This window comes from Micropterus salmoides, unplaced genomic scaffold, assembly GCF_014851395.1.
Source record: "Micropterus salmoides isolate LMB-PRFRI ecotype aquatic unplaced genomic scaffold, ASM1485139v1 Ms_hic_scaffold_14, whole genome shotgun sequence".
Taxonomy (NCBI): domain Eukaryota; kingdom Metazoa; phylum Chordata; class Actinopteri; order Centrarchiformes; family Centrarchidae; genus Micropterus; species Micropterus salmoides.
This window is the reverse complement of record NW_024040485.1, coordinates 34,017,045-34,038,499: the sequence shown is the minus strand read 5'-3', so window position 1 is coordinate 34,038,499 and position 21,455 is coordinate 34,017,045. Positions and strand designations below refer to the sequence as shown.

The 21,455-nt window shown below is 45.4% G+C and overlaps 1 protein-coding gene across 2 annotated transcripts; it reads left to right on the top strand.

Moving 5' to 3' along the window:
- Positions 1–2,861: 2,861 nt before the first annotated feature.
- On the top strand, positions 2,862–21,316 carry LOC119902807 (cytochrome P450 7B1). Of its 2 annotated transcripts, none has more exons than XM_038719182.1 (6): positions 2,862–2,917; positions 13,945–14,081; positions 14,461–15,060; positions 16,692–16,898; positions 16,981–17,159; positions 19,126–21,316. In XM_038719182.1, the coding sequence occupies exons 1-6, from the start codon at positions 2,877–2,879 to the stop codon at positions 19,429–19,431; spliced, it is 1,470 nt and encodes a 489-aa protein (XP_038575110.1). In that variant the 5' UTR covers positions 2,862–2,876; the 3' UTR covers positions 19,432–21,316. The 2 variants fall into 2 exon arrangements, with proteins under 2 accessions (XP_038575110.1, XP_038575109.1); XM_038719181.1 differs by lacking the exon at positions 2,862–2,917 and adding an exon at positions 7,071–7,228.
- Positions 21,317–21,455: the final 139 nt, after the last annotated feature.

Here is a 21,455-nt window from a genome sequence, read left to right as displayed (position 1 = left end):
GGGATACTTTGACTGTTTAGGGTGTAATAATTCTTACTATACATTCGGACAGCACTACAAAATGGCGAATTCTGACACATGCTGTGTTAGACGCATTTCGTAGTAACGCTACTTAAGTTAAAACTAAATAACTCAACATTTACTTGGCTTAACACGGGACTCGAACGCCGTTCTCCTGAACACAAGTCCAGGGTTTGACCCATCCTGCCTCCTTACATGAACTTTATTGCGATTTATAAAACGTCACGAGACTTTCTCCTTTGCAACCGGCCACTAGAGGTCGCTGCCACAACAAACTAACAAGGGTCGTAATAAGGTGCTGCACAAACAACCTATATTGTATTTTTTCTGGCGACGAGAGTCTCGTTTGATTCATCGATCCCGGTCGGGATGTAAAGAGAATGAACGTGCTTCCCAGCTTTAAATGTTACATGACGCAGTTTTAATTATTACACTTGACTTGATAACAATAGATAACTAATCATCAGCGTACAGGGAGAGATGGGATATCTGGCAGGAATGTTGTAAACAATAAAGAAATCTAAGAAAGTGTCAGCAGTTAAATGAGACGTGTGTTTGAAGTTGAAAAAGCACCTGGAATTAAAGCTCAGCTGTTGAAAACATATGTAACCGTGTTGGTTTTGAATTTTACAGGCTTTAATTGGAATTCCTCTCAGGATTATGTGGACACAAACCAAAACACCTGAACCTGTTCCAACACCACCTAGCATGATCTGCCTCCACGTGCCCAGAGCCACGCCAGGCATTCAGCTGGGGGTTTCAAATCATAGAAGACACTAACAAGATTATTATCCGACCAGTGAGCACACGTTTGATGTCAACTTTCCCAAGTTACTTGTGTTTTTGGCTCTCAGGAAATATTTAGGATGTGCCAGGTTTTAACCCGTTTGTTGGGAATTGGAAGTGGCAGTTTGGACAGTCTGAACGGATCAGCTGACAGACCTGCAGGAGCTGCTGCTGCTCCCGAGCAGAAAGAAAAGTATGAGAGTAGTAAATAAACCCATAATACTGGCTGTTTCTCTGTGTGACGTGAATGAGGCTCATTGAGCCGCGAGCGTCTGCTCTGGCTACTGAACGCAACAGAAGCTGAACGGAGGTTTTTGTTCGGGACTGAAAGCCGAGCCGGTGGTTTTATTTCAGACAGAGAAAGAGTTGAGCTCCGGAGAGAAAAGCTTGTTGTTTGACGCCTGAATGCAGCTCGTCACTGAGAGGTTACTGCAGTTCATTCAGAGGAGGCTGAAGAAAACAAGGAGGCTGTAAACGCCTCACGCAGCACTCGGCAAAGACTTTCAGAGACGCTCCTAATTACATACAAAGTTCCCTTTATTTCTTTTTTGCTTCTAGTTCTTTCATCCCTTTCTTCTTCACTTTCCTATATTTATTTCGAGTAAGTTTGACCACAAGAGTCCACGATAGTCGTGTTTGCACCAGGATCTGGTCTCAGTCCAGTGTGCCTCAGTTTTCAGGTTGGCTGTGGTTTTACTCACCACACGCAGCATGTTCTGATTGGACCTGGCAGCTTGTATTTGGAATCAGTGAGACTTTGAGGCGGAACAAAGTCCCTCTGTAGATCCTCCTGAAGGGTTTTATTAAGTTTAACATAGATAAACTTTGACAGACATCGTGTGTATCGTTGTGTTTTTAGCTAAAGTTAATTCACGACACTTGTCCCACTTGTGGTTTATAGTTCAGAGATTTCAGAAGTTCTGACGGGGAGTCTCAGATATGTAACCGCTGTGGGGTCGTCATCAGGATGCTGCTCGCTTCATTAGTGCTCCTGGCTGTTGTGAGTCGCTCGAGTCACTTAAGGGTCAAGTTTGAACAGCTGTCATTGTCACATGACGCCAAATGTTTGTTCAGTCTCCTTGGAAGAGATGAAAGAACAGCACTGAAGGTGGAGGATAAAGCTACAAACACGTTTTAAACTGAAAACGATCTCCGTCCTCACAAGCGTTGCATATCAGAATAGATCTATCGTCTATATTAAAACAGCTAAAAAACGCACGTCACGTGACCACTGACGTACACTGAGCGCGCCTGCCGACGTAAACAGGAGTTCTGGTGAAGTCCGGCTTGTGCTGCAGCAGGTGCTGGTCTCTGTGAGGGGGGTTCCTGTCTCGTACAGCAGAGTCCAGCAAGGCCAAAGTGATCAAGATTAAAACAAAATATTTCCCCTTATGTGGAATGAACCTGGAATATCTGAAAGTTTCACTCTTTAAATGAAGAACTTTGCACCTGTAGTTACACAGAGTTAATCAAAGCTTGTTGGTTCACTACTGTTTACTTTGGAAAGGAAATGCATTACAAGTTGCTGATTTTTAGGATTTCACTGTAATTAACTTGAGAAATTACTGGTCACAGGGTTTTTATTCCTAAACAAAAGGTTCTCTGATTTACGATAAACGTCTGCTGGCATGTAGGTGAGAGTTTTAACAGACCAATCAAGAGACAGAAACATCTGATGCCACCTACATTTGCATTTCCTTTCTCAGCTCAGGAAGACAGTGTCTGCTTTGTTTTCCTTCGTCGTTTTTCGTACTTGCTCTCCTGAGTGGCCACGTTACAGAAAGAAATGATTCAACACATCTATTAGACTCCGTATTCTTTTATTTATTTTCCCTGACGCTACATTGCATGAGTTTGAACATTGTATCATCACGGAAAGTTTTACTTTTAGGTTTCCTGCTTTGTTGAACCTTTTTTCTGAGGAAAAAGTGATGAAGTCACAGAGCTGTTTTATTAATCTCACTTTTCACCAGAAAGACGTATTTCTGCTGAAGAGAGTGACGTGGAAACCGGAGAAGGTTCAAACCATGTGAGAGGCTTCAGTCAACTCCTGGGTGACTTTGACCCTGATGACACAGGCAGGACGGCGTCTGAGCCGCGAGTCGTCTGGGTGAGCAAACAGCTGATTCACAAAGCACAACAAGAAAAACCCACAGTGTGAGGAAATGTTCCCTTCTTATAGAAACTGAGTCACGGTGACTTGAAATCACACCCAAACACGACGTCCGCTCTGCTCACTAAGAGAAGAGAATCAGGGCCTTCAGCTTCCAGGTTAGAGGAAGATGACGCCGTGATTTCAAACCTCAGCGCGTCTCCAGGCGTCTCCAGGTGTCTCCAGGTGTCTCCAGGCGTCTCCAGGCGTCTCCAGGTGTCGGGGAGTTCTCCTGCTCATGTTTTAAAGGGTACAGAGCCTTTAGTGTCTCAGAGCGAGCTCTCTGAAGTCTTATAAATGTCCTGCACAACCACCCGCGACTCGTCACATATTGACGCTTGGTCAAGGCCCTCTGGCTTGTGGACGCCCCGGACGCCCCGGACGCCCCTGTAGCATCATCTTTAGATGTTTAAGGCCTTATCGTTTCAAAACATCGCCATTCTGAAAGGTTGCAGTTTGGTTTAGGCAACAAAACTACTTGGTTAATGTTCGGAAAAGATCCTGGTCGTAAGTTAACTTTTTTGTTTCACGCGTGACACAAACCCTGCTGTCCTGGTTCAAAGTCCGGGTTCTGGCCCTCCGTCCACCTCCTTACTAAACACCCTATACCTGCCTTAACTGACGCTACAGGGTTTCCCCCCCAGTGCGTGACAAACCGACGCCGCTGGGTCTCGACCACGCGTCCGTATGTGACGAGTCAAGTTTTAAGTGAACTTTTTACAGTTTGCTAAAAAGAAAATGCGAACTGAGCACGTTTCCTTCGACGGGTTTGTAGCAAATAAGAATAAACCAGGCTACGCGTGGGCGCGTTCAGTCAGCGAGCAGCGGCCATGCTTGATGCTGAAGAAGAAGAAGAGCATGTGCGGTGAAAGCTGGCTGCGTCAGAGCGCTTTCTGCTGAAGTGTGTAAAGTGTTGTCACCTCAAGCAGCAGGAAAACTTCAGTTTCTTTGAATTTTGCTGTTTGTTTTCTAATACTTTGAAAATGTAACCTTGGTGGAAACACGACTAGAGAGAAGTGAGCTTCGTGTCAAGGAAGAAGAAAGTGACCTGGCTCTCAGCCTGTTGCTCAATCAGTGTTTTCTTTGTTGTCACGCTGAATGTTTGTGCAGTCACGCGGCGGCCTGAGCGAGTCCAGACAGCGTTACAGGAGGAGTTCTTGCTCAACTGCACATTAGTTCACACGGCCAGCTCAGCCGGTGTGCACCTGCGACCTTGTTGCAGTTACACCTGATCGCAAGGTGTTCAGCTGCTGCACTCACGCCCACGTCGATCCTGATCCACACACAGATCACGCGGGAGCAGCAGGTGCGGGTGATGAAACATCAAAGCGTTTCAGGTGCATGACGGTTCATGACGCCAAACGCAAAGCATGACTGACTGTGAGAAACTTGTTAGTTTGGCAAGTGAGCGCACAGCCGTGAGCCGCCGTGCATTTATATCAGCACGCATCAGGTAAGAAAAAAACTGATGTCCACAGATTAACAACAAAATGAAACAAACTGATCAGCAGGTCGGACCAGAGGGTCCCGTGCTGCTCGGTACGAGGGAGCGCTCAGGGGTCGAGGTCTTCCCCCATCTTCCTTTAATGCGCTGTGAATACATAAAAATATACTTGAGGAAGTTTACTGAAGAGAAATGGCGCCGAAGGCCGGGTGTCACTGTGGTGTATATCCAAGGTACCAGCAGCGGCGGCCTGAGAGGGCGAAGCCCGTACGAGCTCAAGTGAAGCTTACAAAGATTTGTTACTGTGAGCTTCATGAATATTAACGAGGATGGAGCTTTAATGAAACATTAAATACTCTCAGGTATTGTTTAGTAGTTACAGTTTTTTAAAATAATATTTACTCCCCCAGAAGATTTTGAGCATAAAACTCTTAATTTCCTGAATTCTGGAGACATTTCTGCACCGATTTATGGTGGAAATGTTTTTATTTATATGAAGGGAAACACAAAATTCATGTGGCCAGTGACAAATCAGAAATGATGACATACTAATAATAATAATACTACAGTAATCAGCAGCTGATCTGTTTCTTTGCATGTTTTCCTCTTGTGCAAGAAAACCTTTTCTTCTTAAACATTTCTGTGTCCCCGGCGCGAGTGACACTGTGAGTCTGGGTATCGAACTGTGACGCTGCACGACGGGTCAGATGTTGGTGAGTTGAACGGCCGAACACGCCCCTTTTATGTGAACGCGCACCAACTCCAATTAAGTTGTAGTACCGTTTCACTCCAGAGGTCAGAGTTTGTTACCCTGAGTTAACTCCAGGTCTCTGGTCTCTGGTCTCTGTTCTCTGGTCTTTGGTCTCTGGTCTTTGGTCTCTGTTCTCTGGTCTTTGGTCTTTGGTCTCTGGTCTTTGGTCTCTGTTCTCTGGTCTTTGGTCTTTGGTCTCTGGTCTTTGGTCTCTGGTCTCTGGTCTTTGGTCTCTGGTCTTTGGTCTCTGGTCTCTGGTCTCTGGTCTTTGGTCTCTGGTCTTTGGTCTCTGGTCTCTGGTCTCTGGTCTTTGGTCTCTGGTCTCTGTTCTCTGGTCTCTGGTCTTTGGTCTCTGGTCTCTGGTCTTTGTTCTCTGTTCTCTGGTCTCTGGTCTTTGGTCTCTGGTCTCTGTTCTCTGGTCTCTGGTCTTTGGTCTCTGGTCTCTGGTCTTTGTTCTCTGTTCTCTGGTCTCTGGTCTTTGGTCTCTGGTCTCGATCAGACTGTATTGATGACGTCAGTCTCCCGCTGAGGACTGTGGATCTCTTGGTATCAGGTCGGGACAGCACGAGCTTCTGCAGAGCAAAGAGGACTGATGCAGGCGGAAACGAAACCTGCCTTCACAATAAAAGCATCGCCTATGCGGGACAGTTGCGACTCTGGGAAAGCAGAGTGGTGATTTTGGTTTTTGCGCCGTAATAAATATGTAGTTAAGTAAACAGTCAGTTTTCCAAACGTCCCAGCTGTGTCTGATTAGTAAGCCTAACCCCAGCGGTCATCATGGTCAGGCCTGCTGCTCGCTGTGATGTCATATCTACTGTAGCAGGTGTAAATGCTCAGCTGCTCAGGGACCGGGGGGGGGGGAGCTGTGCCTCATTGGAGTTCATGTCTTATTATGACGCTCCCTGTTGAATCAGCCTATAATAGAAAATGTAGTAGTACTTTACAGCAGACGTGTCCACTCTCACAGTCAGCTCACTGTGTCACTCAGCTGTAGGTGCAAAAGAATCATTCACTCAGTTTGGGAAAGCAGATTTCATCCAACAGCGTCGGCGCGTTGAACCGGTTACTTTATTTTACTGAAGTCAAGCCAGCACCTCGCGCTGTTTTGCGATGCGTGTTTCTTCTAGGCATTACGGTAACACCGTGTCGCAGCACATTTCAAAATAAAAGTGAGCTTCTGCTGAATATAATGCAGTTGATGTGGCAGAAACTGTTGAATAAATAAATAAATGCTTAAGACACCACAAGTATCTAAAGGAAATATTACAGTCTCACAGAAAGCTTACTGCATTCAGCCAAGATTCAAACTCATGTAAGAAGAAAACCTTCTGTTTCCAGAACTCATTTCACTTCACAGGGACAGCAGACCACCTCAGGGACACCCTCTGTCAATATCAGAGCAATCTGATGTAGGTTTTTGAAATTACAGCCCTTGAAAATGTCTAATATTTTCACTGAATTTGCTGATTTCAAATTGACGTAAAAAGAAAACGTCCTGTTTCCACTGGCTCATTTCACTTCACAGGGACAGCAGACCACCTCAGGGAGACCCTCTCTGATATTGACAGAGGGTGTCCCTGAGGTGGTCTGCTGTCCCTGTGAAGTGAAATGAGTTCTGGAAACAGAAGGTTTTCTTCTTACATGAGTTTGAATCTTGGCTGAATGCAGTAAGCTTTCTGTGAGACTGTAATATTTCCTTTAGATACTTGTGGTGTCTTAAGCATTTATTTATTTATTCAACAGTTTCTGCCACATCAACTGCATTATGTTCAGCAGAAGCTCACTTTTATTTTGAAATGTGCTGCGACACGTTACCGTAATGCTCAGAAAGAACACGCATCGCAAAACAGCGCGAGGTGCTGGCTTGACTTCAGTTTTATTCTGAAGGCGGCGGCCGGAAGCAGGCCGTGGGCTGCGCGCGTTGACAGAGCTGCGTGGGGCCGCAGCTGCACTCGGGGTTCGTGTCGGTGCTGCTCAGTCTCCGGGACGGACGCAGGAGGAAGATGTCCCCGCTGCTGCTGCTGCTGCTCGGCCTCCTGTCCCTGATGCTGTGCGTCCTCCGCGGCAGGAAGAGGTCAGTCCGCCCTTTGTCCTCTGCGGGGACAACTGCTGCGGTACAAGTACTGCAGTACAAGTACTGAGTACTGCAGTACTCAGCGGCCGCGTTATTGATTATTGATTCAGCAGAAGATTTTTTCTCTATTAAAAGTAAAAGTAAACAGTAAAGTAAAAAACTCCATCATGAGTAAATGTCCTGCGCTCGCGACTGTTCCCAGCTGCTGGAGTCAAAGTATCAGCAGTAAAAGTACTGAGACGCAAGTACTCTGATTTTAGATAAAATGTCGTCATAATGATGGAAAATTGTGAAATTCTGAGGTTTTGTTCTGAATGGCATCAGTTCAGTGCGTCTCGTGTCCACCAGGTTCTGCGATTCATGTTTTCACTCCAGTTAGTATTTAATGATTTTAACAAATGTTCACTTCCTCCTTTATGTTTCTTTGAATTCGTCTGAAGCACAAATGAATTTTTCTTTTTCTATTAGGATATTTGTTTTGTTGAGGGAGAGGGACTGAAAACAGATTTGATCATTTATGCTGGGGACATGTGGACATGTCCACATGTCCACATGTCCACATGTCCACATGTCCCCAGCACTTTTTGAAAGCATTTGTTAAAAAAAAAGTTATCTAATAAATTAAATTACTTTAAACGTAAAGAAAACATACAAAGCAATTTAAATACAGAAGAAAAAAAGTTGTCCAAAACAGTAAGGAGCTGCTGATTATTGATTTCTATCCTGATAAGTTTTTCACCTGCCAGCTGACGTTTGTTTTTCCCTTCAGATAAATAAAAACATTTCCACCATAAATCAGTGCAGAAAAGCAGGAAATAAGTGTTTAATGCTCAAAGGCTTCTGGGAGAGATATTTTAGATTCTTCAACATGTTGAGCATCGTCAGGTCTCGTCACACAAGTGTAACGTCGTGGCCCTGATCTGAGTCCTGATCTGAGTCCTGACGTCGGCCATGATGACAGGTCAGAATGTTTAATTCACAATTAACCGTCTGGTTTCTACAACTTTAATCAGCCTGTAACCTTGAAAGAAATAATTTGACTTTCATCCTGATAATTTCTGACATCAAACGGCGTGAAATGTTTTTGTCTGTGTATCAAATATCTGCCGAGTGCAGAAATCTTCGGTACCTGCAGCAGTTGTTTGAAGACAAATTGCTGCTGCTGAGGTCACGAAAGGAATCGACAGCAACGATAATACTGTTGTTTTCTGGAAGAACTTGCTGTAAGGACCATCACCATTTAAATTCTGTGGATTTAAAGCACTTATTGCACAGAGACCCAGTCCCAGAGACCCAGTCCCAGAGACCCAGTCCCAGAGACCCAGTCCCAGAACGTGGTCTGACGTGAGTTGAAGACACTCATCACTGAGCTGACGTTGAGACTGTAAAGCGTCAGAGATCCAGTTAAAGAAAAGCAGCTTTCGGTTCCTGCGTGTTTCAGCAGCTGATCGATCAGTTAAAGGCTTCAGCTTCAGTCGCCGCCCCCCTTTGTGTTGAGTCCACCTAAAGTCCCTGTCGGAGGGAAACCTACGGGCTCCTGCGTCGTTTCAGTTTCTGAATCAGCGGTCTGGGGGTTTTAGCTGATTTCAGGTCAGCTGAGCTCTGCACAACCCGGGTGGGTTTTTCCACCCTTAATGTCTTCCAGCTGCTCCTCAAAATAAACACCCAGGAGGTTTCTGTTTTACTTCTGTCTGGGTGTTTATCTGGACTCATCAGACTGACAGCAGTGAAGAAAAAGATTCCCACAGAGCCAAAGCAGAGAAGTTCTGTTACATTAACGTGCGAGCTGGTAGTAGCGACTCTCAGTTCTGGTTTACTGAAGTAAAAGTACTTAAATCCCACTGAGAGAATACTCCACTACAAGTAAAAGTCCTGCATTCAAACCCTTACTAAAGTACTAAAGTAAAAGTATCCTCAGCAGAAGTAGAAGCACTCACAGTGCAGTAAATGTTCCCTGTCAGTGTTTTACTGTTATGAAAGATATCAAACTACACAGAACACACATGAGATGTCTGGCTAACGGGCATGAGGGAGGTTAAGAAGAGGGACTTCCTGTAGCGTCCTTATCACTGCAGAGCTGAAGGAGTGAAGTGTGAGGAGTTATCCTTCACTCCCAGCAGCTTGTGCAGCATTATTAATATTCCTGCTGTGTCAGTGTGGACGTTGTCTTCTACTGCTGCGTTTTGCTCTTATCTCCCGTTGGCCGGTTTAGTCTTCATTTGTAAGATCAGTGTGTTTGTAGCGACGCTGTCCTGTGAGAAGCCAACTTTTAATGAACTCACAAAAACAGCTCTGTTTCCAGCTGATCTGAGGTCACTTTTAATTAATTCAGATTAAGAAGCAGCGTAAATTCCTCACCTTAATCCTTGGAGTTAGTTAGAATGCAAGGTAGTAGCCGTAAGTAAAGCTGTAAATGTAGTGCAGTCAAAAGTACAGTATTTGCCTCTGAGATGTAGTGGAGTAGAAGTAGAAATAGAATGGAAATACTCCAGTAAAGTAAAATAACTGTCCACCGCTGGAGAAAGATCATGCTGGACACTTTATACCGTGAAGATGTGTCCGAGGGGAAACCAGCGGACACAAACATCAGCTTTACCCTAACTCTGCTATCTAAACATATAACGTGGTCCAGACTGAGCGCTGTTCACTTCCTGTCTGCTGCTGCCCGTCAGCATGGCGTCGTTCTCTGAACTTCACCAGGCGGGTTTAGTTTGAAGTGATTCTCAGGTACTAAAAGTTCTGAATCTCTGCAACGTGTTCCTTCACTCAGAACGGCGTCCACATAGAGCTTCTTGTTGCCAGCGACGGTCTGTTAGAGGAGTCTGTTGTGTAACAAATAGGTTAGTAACCTGATGTTAGTGAGTTTAGCGCAGCGTTGGCCATCTAACGTTAGCTTTCTTCTTGCTTTAGCTACGAGCTACCGGAGGTTAACTCAGACTGTCGTTATGAAAAGATGAATGAGCGTTTGTTTACTCGCCAAACTTGTGGTGGCGATTAACGTAATCATTTACGTCCCGCTGGACTCAGCCATGACTTGGACTCTAGCTCAGAGCCATGACTTGGACTCTAGCTTAAAGACTTGAGACTTGACCTGAACTCTAGCTCAGAGACTTGAGACTTGGCCTGGACTCTAGCTCAGAGACTTGAGACTTGACCTGGACTCTAGCTCAGAGACTTGAGACTTGACCTGAACTCTAGCTCAGAGACTTGAGACTTGGCCTGGACTCTAGCTCAGAGACTTGAGACTTGGCCTGGACTCTAGCTCAGAGCCATGACTTGGACTCTAGCTTAAAGACTTGAGACTTGACTTGGACTCTAGCTCAGAGACTTGAGACTTGACCTGAACTCTAGCTCAGAGACTTGAGACTTGGCCTGGACTCTAGCTCAGAGACTTGAGACTTGGCCTGGACTCTAGCTCAGAGACTTGTCTCAGTATCTCTGGATTTCAGAGCCAGACTTCAGCTTCCTGTTAAAACAAAGGGGTCACCAGGGGTCCCTCCTGTCATTTCAACACCAACGGAAATTATTCTTTCCCTTTAACAGCATGTTGGAGCCCAAGAGGGTCGTTGGAATCCAATATCGTAACTAAACATGAGAGAGGATTAGTGGCCCAGCTCTGGTTCCAGGTTCTTACATGTGAGCTGACCCTCTTTGAGTTTTGGGTTGCTACAGAACCAGAAGTCTGATTTACGCCATCAAAAGCGTTTTTCACTGTTTTCTGGTGTTTTATAGACCAAACAATCACCGAAACCCAGCACTTTATCATGAAAATAATCTTTAGTTAGAGAATTATTAGTTCTAGAAACAATCGGATGGTCTGGGATTATCTCACAGCAAACAGAAGGATTGATTGAGAGCTGAAAGTGATGATTAGGACCTTCTGTCGAGTGAGCAGGCGTTCAGCGCAGCTCAGTCGTGCAGCAGGGTGTGAACGCTGGCTGCACGACTGAGCTGCCCGACAGAAGTAATGTGTGTTGGATCGGAAGTGGGTCGGCGGCAGGACGTCCTCCCCTTCAGCTCTCAGGAGGAAAGTCATCATCTGATAATCACTTTGTTTTGGAAGCAGCAGGAAGCTGTTAGTCTGCATTCACAGAGGTTCATCTTCATGTGCTACACATCAGTCACCATAAAAATGTCCCTTTATTTTTACTCAAAGAAATGAAATGTGCAGCAGTGCTGCTGTGCTGGATTGCATTTGATTGTTTAGTTGTTCCTAATAAAGTGTTAATTTAAATAGATCACAGTCTGTACAAATAAAAACAATAATTAATCTCTGATTTATCACAATCAAGCAAAAATGCATCAGAAACCATGTAGAGATTTTAAGACAGATACAGATTTTGATAATGAGAATTTTAATATCCGGTAACTCGGTCGACATTCTGTTTTTCTTCTTCTTTTGAGGAACATGTAACATAAACACAGATAACACTGAGATAACATGACATCATGCAGCTTAAACAAAAACTTTGGTATAATTTAGTACTTGGAGCAGTCACCCGCTCACATCAGCTGATTGCTTTAAAGAGCTGGTTTTCTGCTCATTTTCAGGTTCCTCATCTTATTTAGAGTTTGTACCAGAGCAGGTTTCCATGGTTATATTTTTGTCATACTGCACGTTGCTGCAGCTCCTCTTTCCAGCCTGTGTTGAAGGCTTCGTTTTAGCTATGGAGTGATACATCTTGTCTCTAAATGATCTTTGTTGGGAGTTGCACATGCTCAGTTCCTAGTTAAGGACTACTAGCCAATCAGAAGCAGAGAAGGGCGGGTCGGCGAGAAGCCGGTAAACGGCTCGGGTTCAGCCGTACGTGTTGCCGACCGGCTCGGCAACACGGACTGGAGCGAGAGTTTCAGAGCGGTGAGTTATTAATCTGTATCCATAAAGTTTTAACTGAGCTCTGTCTCTACATCACAGGAACAACTTTATGTCCACTGACTGCCTGGAGGGTAGCTAGTGTTTGGAAGGGAGAGGAGAGCTGTGTGCTGCAGCTCGCTGTTTCTGAGGGCGTGTCCGAGTCGCCGCTCGGCGAGCGTTATATGAGGCGCGTTTAGCTTTCATCCCTGTGACGTCACAGGGCTTTTTCACTTTGCAAACCTGTTACATGCACAAAAAAGACTCAATAAAGGAGAGGGGAAAAAGCCAAAAAGCAGAATAGCACCTCTTTAAAACAGGTGTTTTGTCACCTGGGGAGCTGCAGAGCGCCTTCTGGTGGACAAACTTTGCAACAACAGCACTCGTAACATGATTTTATCCGTCTTCGTCTCTCCGTCTCGGCTCGGACTCTACAACCAAGAAACTAAATGTCTGTTTTGTAGAGGAAAGCACAGAATTGTTCTGCTCAGTGTTGACATCATTTAACACACATGGTTAAGGACACATCATGCTTTTATTTAACTGCTTCATGCTTTTATTATTATAAATGCATCACCTGGAAATCCAAGAAAGCCCCTGAAATAAACATTATGAACTTTAAACGGCGAGAGGGACGGCAGCAGGGAGAGGGATGGACGGCTGGGAGAACCAGCAGCAAGTAAGAAAAGTATAAATGATATGTAACCTGTTAAGCTAGGAGTAGAGTCTGCTAGCTGCTAGGCTAATTTCTGCAGTGTAAAGTGGTGCAGGCTGAAGCTAATACTGGTGACTAGCAGGTTAGAGCAGTTTACTGAACTCAACCTGCCGCAGCCTGGCTCAGAGGGTGGAGCCACCGCTGAGGTTACTTTTCATAATCGTTGGATGCCAAAATGAAATTGGATGCTCTGCACAGCCCTAGTATGACAAAATTAGCAACATGAGCGCACATAAATCAAGCAGCACTGAGCCCCGTGGATCTGTGCTGAGCCCAGAGACGAACAGAGAAAGAAGCTGACATTAAGTAAAATAAATAACCTTAAATCTAAATAAATAAATGTCATGTAAAGCCAACAGGATGCCAATAAAAGTGGAACATTCAGCAGCTGGCTGGTTCCGTCCAGCAGCGTCTGCAGCCAGGAAGCTTTCCAAACCCACGCTCTCCACAAAGACCTCAGTTTTCCTCTGTGCCTCTTAAAGTTGTGTCGAAACAAGTCTCTGTAATATTTTTTTTAACAAATGACAACTTAGAAGAGGAATGTAAACCGAAAACACTGTAATGACTGTGGGAATAGAAAGAGGGACGCTGGTGTCATTTTCATCAGTTCATTAACCCGCTGGCTCCGTTGGCCAGCGTCGGCGTCCACGGCCTCGGGTTAGAGAGTGAACGGTGCTCTGTGTGCTTGTGTTTGCACAGTAGCAACAATGTAGGCAGGTAGAAAAGAGTTCTGTTCTTTCTAACCAGCCACAGCAGGGTGAGAGCAGGGCGTGTCTGAGTCCACAGTAAGTCCAAAGTCCGTGAGCTGATTCCTTTACGCTGGTGAACCGAAGCAGCGCACCGAGAACGTTTGATAAAATATATAAAACAGTAACTGTAACAAAAGGCAGTTTAGAGCTGATCATGGCTTAAAGAAAAGAGTCACTCAAACAGAGTGTGAATCTGATTGGTGGGGGGGTGGAGCAGTGGATAAGATGCATAGCTTGTGTGGGAGACCCAGGTTCAACTCCCCACTGTGACCCACCATTGTGTCCCTGAGCAAGACACTTAACCCCTCGTTGCTGCAGAGGCGTGCGACCTCTGACATGCTGACAGCTGTAAGTCTCTTTGGATAAAAGCTAAATGAATAAATGTGATTGTGTTTTGCAGACGAGACGGCGAGCCTCCGCTGATCAAAGGCTGGATTCCTTTCGTTGGAAAGGCTCTGGAGTTCGGAAGAGATGCCCATAAGTTTCTTGAAGACCATAAGACCAAGTTTGGAGACATTTTTACAGTCCGGATAGCAGGTAGGTGTTAAACACACCCACATACCTCTGATAAAGAGCAGCACGCGGGACAAAGGCTCATCACGGTTCAAAGGTCGATGGGAATGTCAGAGCTCCTGTCCTACTAATATAATACCAGAGAGCAAAGCTTCAAAACAACATGAAATAATCCAACATTATTAAGGAGCAACAGAAACGCAGACTGTGGTTAAGCTAGTTTGTGCTGTGGGAGAACAGAGGGAGCAGCTCTGAAGCTCCGGGCAGACGTACAGTCAGGGAAGCATTTAGGGTGGAAGTTTGCAGGACGGAGCAGACGCACTTCTGAATACTGTCCTACTTTCTGAAAATACTGACGCTCGTTATGAGACGCCTTCCTCACCCAGGTGCACTCTCCCTGCAGGTAAATACATGACCTTCATCATGGATCCTTTACTGTATCCAAACATCATCAAACAGGGCCGGCAGCTGGACTTCCACGAGTTCTCCAACCAGGTGGCGCCCTTCACCTTCGGCTACCCGCCCATCATCACCAGGAAGTTCCCCGGCCTGCGGGAGGAGATCGGCCGCTCCTTCCAGCTCCTCCAGGGAGACGACCTCACGGCCCTGACGGAGAGCATGATGGGTAACCTCATGCTGGTGTTTCGTCAGGACCACCTGGGTGAGGATGGCGGCTGGAAGAACGGCAGCGTGTACGAGTTCTGCAACTCGGTCATGTTCGAGGCCACCTTCCTCACCATGTACGGCAGGCCGGCGAGCACCAGGCGCCACAGCGGCATGGGCGTGCTGAGGGAGGACTTCGTCCGGTTTGACACCATGTTTCCGCTGCTTATCGCTCAGATCCCCATCTGGCTGCTGGGACAGACCAAGATGATCCGCGAGAAGCTGATCAACTTCTTCCTGCCGCACAAGATGAAGTGCTGGTCCAACACTTCACAGTTCATCAAGAGACGAGCGGAGCTGTTTGAGCAGTACGACACATTTAGGGACGTCGACAAAGCAGGTAAGAAGTTTGATCTGGTTACTGTTCAGTTTATGGACAACACAAGTCCTCAACCCAGACCAAAGACTAGGTCTGCTGTGTGCTCTGTGGTCCAGGTCTGGTTCCGTGAGGCTACCAAAGCTTCTTGGTTAAGGTTCAGAAAAGATGTTGCTCGCAGTGAAAGGACACTGACTCTGAAAGGATTGTGAGGAGGGAGGCCTCCATCCTGAAACTGACCGTTTCAGAGCAGGGGGTCTTTGGTTGACTTCAGACTCTGGCTCGCAGTGAGCACTTTAACTTGGCCTGCCGTCAACAGCAGTTTCTGTAGTAACAGTAAGAGAAAACAGACGAGTTCAGCCAAGAAAGGATCGGGTTCAGATCAGCTTTGATTGCTGGCTCAGGTTCTCTGATTGAGAAACAGCTCGTCTCTCAGGAAAACACAATTCTCCTTTCTTATAAGTTTTACTCTTGTAGAAAACAAGTTGCTTAAAGATCCAATGTTCCCATGAGTGAATTCCTTAAACTACGTTTGCTGCGTAAACTGCTTGCTGCTTCCAAGAAGCTGTACAGAGCAGATGTTTGTGAGGGCGTGTCGTTCACCTCCAGGCCACCGCAGAGCCTCCAACATGATCCAGCAGTGGATGTTTGTCTGCTTTAATGAAAAACAGATTCTTCAGCAGAAGAGCTCAGGATTTAACCCTGATGTTCTCCTGACTGCTCTGCGCACCTCAGAGGTATAACTGCAGGGTGAGAAGCGAGGGCAGGTTTGGTTATCAGTGAGGAGGTGATGAGACTCACGCAATTCACCTCTTTCACGCGCCGTCAGTCCACACGTTAATGTTCTCACGCCGTGAAATACAAACGTTTGACAGAGCGAATCCACTCCGCCCAGCTGACGCCACGCAGCAACGTTACTACAGCGGGTCAGGAACGTAACGCACAGCAGAGTGAAGAGCAGGCAGACTTTAGTCTCTTAATGTTCTTCTTTTCTCTGGACCTGGCAGAGAACCCAGGTCTGTGGGAGAGATTCTGAACCTGAGCAGAAAAGCTGCTGAAACCCAGGAGCTGTTAAAGTCCAGGAGTTTCCGACTGAGTTAAAGTTAAATCATTTCTCGTTGAGGTGAAAAGGAGCCACGGTCGCATTTAAAGAGGTCACTTCCCCAAACAGAGACACGCAGAGGAGGGAAGACTGAACCAGGACCCAGGAGCTGATCTGCAGGAGAACCAGATTCTGCTGCAGTTCGGTTTTAGAGTTTGAATCCTCACCTGAATTTTGTGTTTCTCTTTCCATAAATAAAAACAGTTTCACCATAAACTGGTGCAGGAATCAAAGTGTTTAATGCTCAAAGTTTTTATACAAATCAGCCTAAAGATTTCGTGACAGTAGTGTTAAAATCTGGTCTGGTGGGTTTGGGGGTCTCGTCACTGGTTATTTGCACAGAAAAGTCTAAATATTAATAAAGTTATTAATAAAGATGAATATATTCGGTGACCACCCTGGAATCAGGGAGCAGTAACCAAATACCCACAAGCCACTGCTCTTTAAATGTACAGTAGGAGTGATTTACTCTGGGGTCAATGTAGGGGCCCCGGTCTGGGTTTAGGTGAGGTGTGGCGTCCTGAATCATGTGACCCCCCCTCCTGACTTTCAGCTCATCACTTTGCCATCCTCTGGGCGTCTGTGGGGAACACCGTCCCCGCCACCTTCTGGGCCATGTACTACCTGGTGAGTCACCCTGAGGCCCTGCAGGTCGTCCGCCAGGAGATCCACGACGTCCTGAGACTCAGCGGCGTCGAGTTCAGCAGAGACAGAGACGTGACCCTCAGCAGGGAGCAGCTGGACAAGCTTCTTTATCTGGGTACGTAGGATTTAGTAAAACGTGTTCAGTTGTTTGGAGTTTCAGGAGTTTGATGAATCAGGACGCTGACCTTCGTCCACAGAGAGCGCCATCAACGAGAGCCTCCGTCTGTCCTCGGCCTCCATGAACATCCGTGTCGCTCAGGAGGACTTCAGTCTGCGGCTGGACGGCGAGCGCTCAGTGGCCGTCAGGAAAGGAGACATCATCGCCCTCTACCCTCAGAGTATGCACATGGACCCCGAGATCTACGAGGAGCCTCAGGTACGACTGGCTGCTCCATTAACGTCCTCATTAAACGTTAGCAACTCACTTTTTCAACATTTCTCCATCCACAAGTTAAACGCAGCCTAACGGACGCGTTGTGTGTCTGATAGACAAAATGTTCTAATTCACCTCAAATGAACATGAAACGACAGAAACTATCACCGGGGACGGAAATGAACGACAGCCACCAGCTAAATGTCTGAAGGCCACGCGCCACATTGGCTGGTAAAAATAGTCGTCATATAATTAGCAGCAGATCGGCTGTGGCTTTTCACAAACTGATCGTTCCGTCTTTCTGTCTGTCTGTCACCAACTTTATAAAAAATAAAATCTGCTCCATGCCTTTCAGAAAGCGCAGCGGGCCGGCAGATTGGTGCAGGGCCCCCGTGAAACAAGGCAGCGTGAAAGCTGCGAGTGTTCGGAGCCGATTACAGAAGGTGTTTTCAGCTGGTCCAGTCAGAGTCTGACCCAGGTCCAGGTCCAGGGTCCAGGCTGTATAAAACATGTTGATCCCACAAAACCTGTGATGCTGTGGACCAGGACTCTGTCAGGTCCAGGACTCTGTCAGGTCCAGGAGGCCAGGAGAGGGGGACTGTAGAAAGTGATAAAGCCTTACAAGAGTGAGCAGTGATAAGATTTCAGTTGAATGATGATTAATAAGCTTTTTGTAAGTTTATAAAACAATGTCTTATGTTTAAGAACATTTAATAGCAATAATATAATTTTTGTTTCAAATTTCACTCTGGCCTCTTTTTAAGTTTGTATTTGACATATTATCTCAATTAAAAGGAAACAAATGTCTTTGTGACACAAAAGGCAATTTATTATTTTGGCTGGTGGATTTTTTTTAGCCAAAAAGTTCATTTCCACCTCTGACGTAACGAGCAACAAAGGAATTCAAGAAAAAACATTAAAATCTTTACACACTTTAACTCTTCTTCAGACCAGACAGTGCTTCAACATAAGGTTTTCTTTTTACACCGAATGTATTTGTGAATCCAACATTTTCCATAGAAGATAGAGAGGTTCAAAATAAATAGCCTGGTCACATTTTACAATCAAGCTTATCATAAAATGTCTCTCTTTCATAAATTACTGCCGAACCAGTCGACCTCTAGAAAAAATAATATGAATCTAACCGAAAATGAAATAGAATAAATCCTGAATTGTAACCCTGACCCTGGGTCGTCATGTGTAGGCGTAGCGTGGATGTGTGTGGTGGCAGAAGAGACGGAGCTCCAGCTTCACTGGTGTTGTGCCGAGTTCGCACCTCACGAGACTTTCAGATAATTTATCACCGTTGATGAACCACTCAAAGAATATTTTATCGTTTTAAATAGCCGCTACTTGAAATAGACCTGCGGGGAACTGCGACGTGCACGCAGCTGTCGGCAGCAGTAATGCACGTAAAAATCTGCTCAAGACCAGCGAGTGACGAGAGAGAGAGAGAGAGAGAGAGAGAGTCAACAGTAAGCCTCAGGTTAGCTGAAAGTTTCAGTGTAAGTTGAATGAATAGAGGCTGCAGCTCTGCAGCTTCTCAAGATTAAAGCCGACTACAGGCAGGACTTGACGATTCTGATTCCACAATGTGAATCCTTAGTCGGGGACAGCCCTAGCACACATACAGTCATACAAGATATGACAAGTGGTTTCAGTTTGAAAACACCTTTCCTCAACGTCGAACCTGAATCTTAATAATATTTTGTTATATGAACATGTGACGGCAGCGAGTGACCCTGTAGAGGGACGTTCATCCGAAAGTTGGCCCCTGTATTTACCCCCTACCTGATCTAGCGACTCAGTGACGGAGCGGAAGCGTCAAGGGTCTAGTTTCAGAAAGGCCCGTTGTTCACCTGCTGCCTAATACATCCCACGGACAGCTGCCAGGGTTATTCACGTCCCCTGTCAGTGGTCATAATGTTACGGTTCTGTTTAACAAACCTTCCTTGTTTCTGTACGTCAGACGTTCCGGCTCGACCGCTACATCCAGGACGGCAGAGAGAAGACGGACTTCTACAAGAACGGCCAAAAGCTGAAGTACTACCGCATGCCGTTCGGCTCCGGCTCCTCCATGTGTCCCGGACGACACTTCGCCATCAACGAGATCAAGCAGTTCCTGTGTCTCCTGCTGCTCTACTTCGACCTGCAGCTGGAGGAAGGTCAGCCCAGAGCCACCCTGGACCCCAGCAGAGCCGGAATGGGCATCCTGCTGCCCAGCAGGGACGTACGCTTCCGCTACAGACTGCAAACAGTCCAACCAGGGAAGTGATGCAAGTGTGTTATTGGCTGGACACGCTGCGGACGATCGCTCTGTAACATATGCATTACGTACATAATGTATATTTGTAGAACACCGGTGTTTAAAGTGAAAGGTCGCTGGCCGGATCAAACCGGGAATGTCTAGGAAGTCTAGTCTGTTGTGGACAAGATCAGAGTTGTAGTTTCCAGGATTCCTCTTTTATATGTCACGTCACGCATTCCAACTTAAAGCAAGACTAAAGTTCTGCCGGTCACAAAGTCCTATTATTTGTGGGAGAAAGTTCCCTGTTTGCTACACAGTGCACCTTATTTACTGTCTGCCTTTGTATTATGGGGTCTGAATTCTAGTTCGTACGTTTCATTTAATCTACTGTCGATCCAACAAATCTTTCATCACCTTATTCAGTAACCATGGCTGCCGTACTCCAGCGTTACTTTAGCTCAGGGGCCCCTTCGGCCTTGTAACCTGCAAACTCACTAAACTCTCATTTACTCAAACCAGAGCATAGGTTGTGTTTCTCCATCAGCTAGTCCAGACTGCAGCTGTTCGAACCCATCTTTCGAATGAGGACCAGAGCCGTCGTGGTTCATCCTCAGGCAGAGAGACGGACACACGGCGTTTGCTGCAAAGTTGTTTTTGTTAATTAAACAGTGATTCGGATCTATAGAGTGAGATTCAAATGTTAAGGATCTATTGACAGAAACAATATAATATCCATAAGTATGTTTTCAGTGGTGTATAAAGACCTTACATAATGAACTGTTATGTTTTTATTACCTTAAAATGAGCCATTTCTATCTACATGCACCGCAGCTCCTCTAACATGGACGTCACCATGTTTCTACAGTAGCCCAAACAGACAAACTGCTCTACAGAGCTCGTTTCGTCACCACGTTTAATACGTACAAAGAGTGTATGTATGTAGTGTTGTTTATCTGCTCTGATAATGTTAATCCAACACATCTTTGTAGCAGCGTCCATATTGATTCCACATTTCAACTAAAGAGCACATGCACACACTGAAGTCAGAAGAACGACTTTGCAACTCGGGAAATGGGAGGAGCACTTGAATGCACTGTGAGCCGCTGGTTGCAATACACAACCCTCACCACTAGATGGCACTAAAACTTTGAGAGGGGTTTATATACTCACATTGCCCCAGTCCAGCAGAGGGCAGCACCCCACTTCCAACACCTATGCAGATGATGTTGTACTGTGACACTTTGAACCACTTCCCTGCATCATGAATAATAAACACTTTCTGACTGTAATGTGAAGATGTTTAAAAGGAACTGTGATATACAGATATTAATAACTAATTAAAATCCTTTTCATTACTAAATCTAAAAAAAATAGCCACGTAGGTAAACCTGGGAGCATCAGACCCACGTTATACACTGTCCAATACTTTATGAATTATGTCAGTTCGTTATCGGACAAGACTTCACACATCTGTATAGAACGATCTTCAGGTTTTACACAGAACTGACCCTGTTGGAATGATTTACAAAACAAATTATTGATGTGAAACACTTTTTACACATATTTTACACGTCACATATGACAAAAAAAAAAGAAATATATATATATGTGGTTTATCACATTTGAAACAGCAATGAATTCACATATAGAGGTAGTTACTGTCTAGTGGCATGTGTGGTTTTCACGTGCTTTACTGTTTAGATTCAGGGTGAATCTTCTGTGATTTATGTAATTTAGGAAGTGAAACCCTTTTTTTCCACGGTGCTGGTTATTTTTGTTAAATATGCAAAGTTAAATCAAACAGAATACAGGTATCTGCAGAGTGTTCAGTTGGTAATTCTGCCTTTCATTTTGTAATTGTAGAACTCTATAGCACCTTAATTCAAGCTGTAATAAACTGATGTAAAAAAAACAAGTTGTTTTATAGATTCAGTGTTACCTCACATCTCACAATATAAAGAATCACAGCTCGGGGTTCAAACTGCTTAAAATGTAAACAGTTTCTCAAATCACTCAAAGTGGGGAAAAAAAACGGGTTGATGATTTCAAGT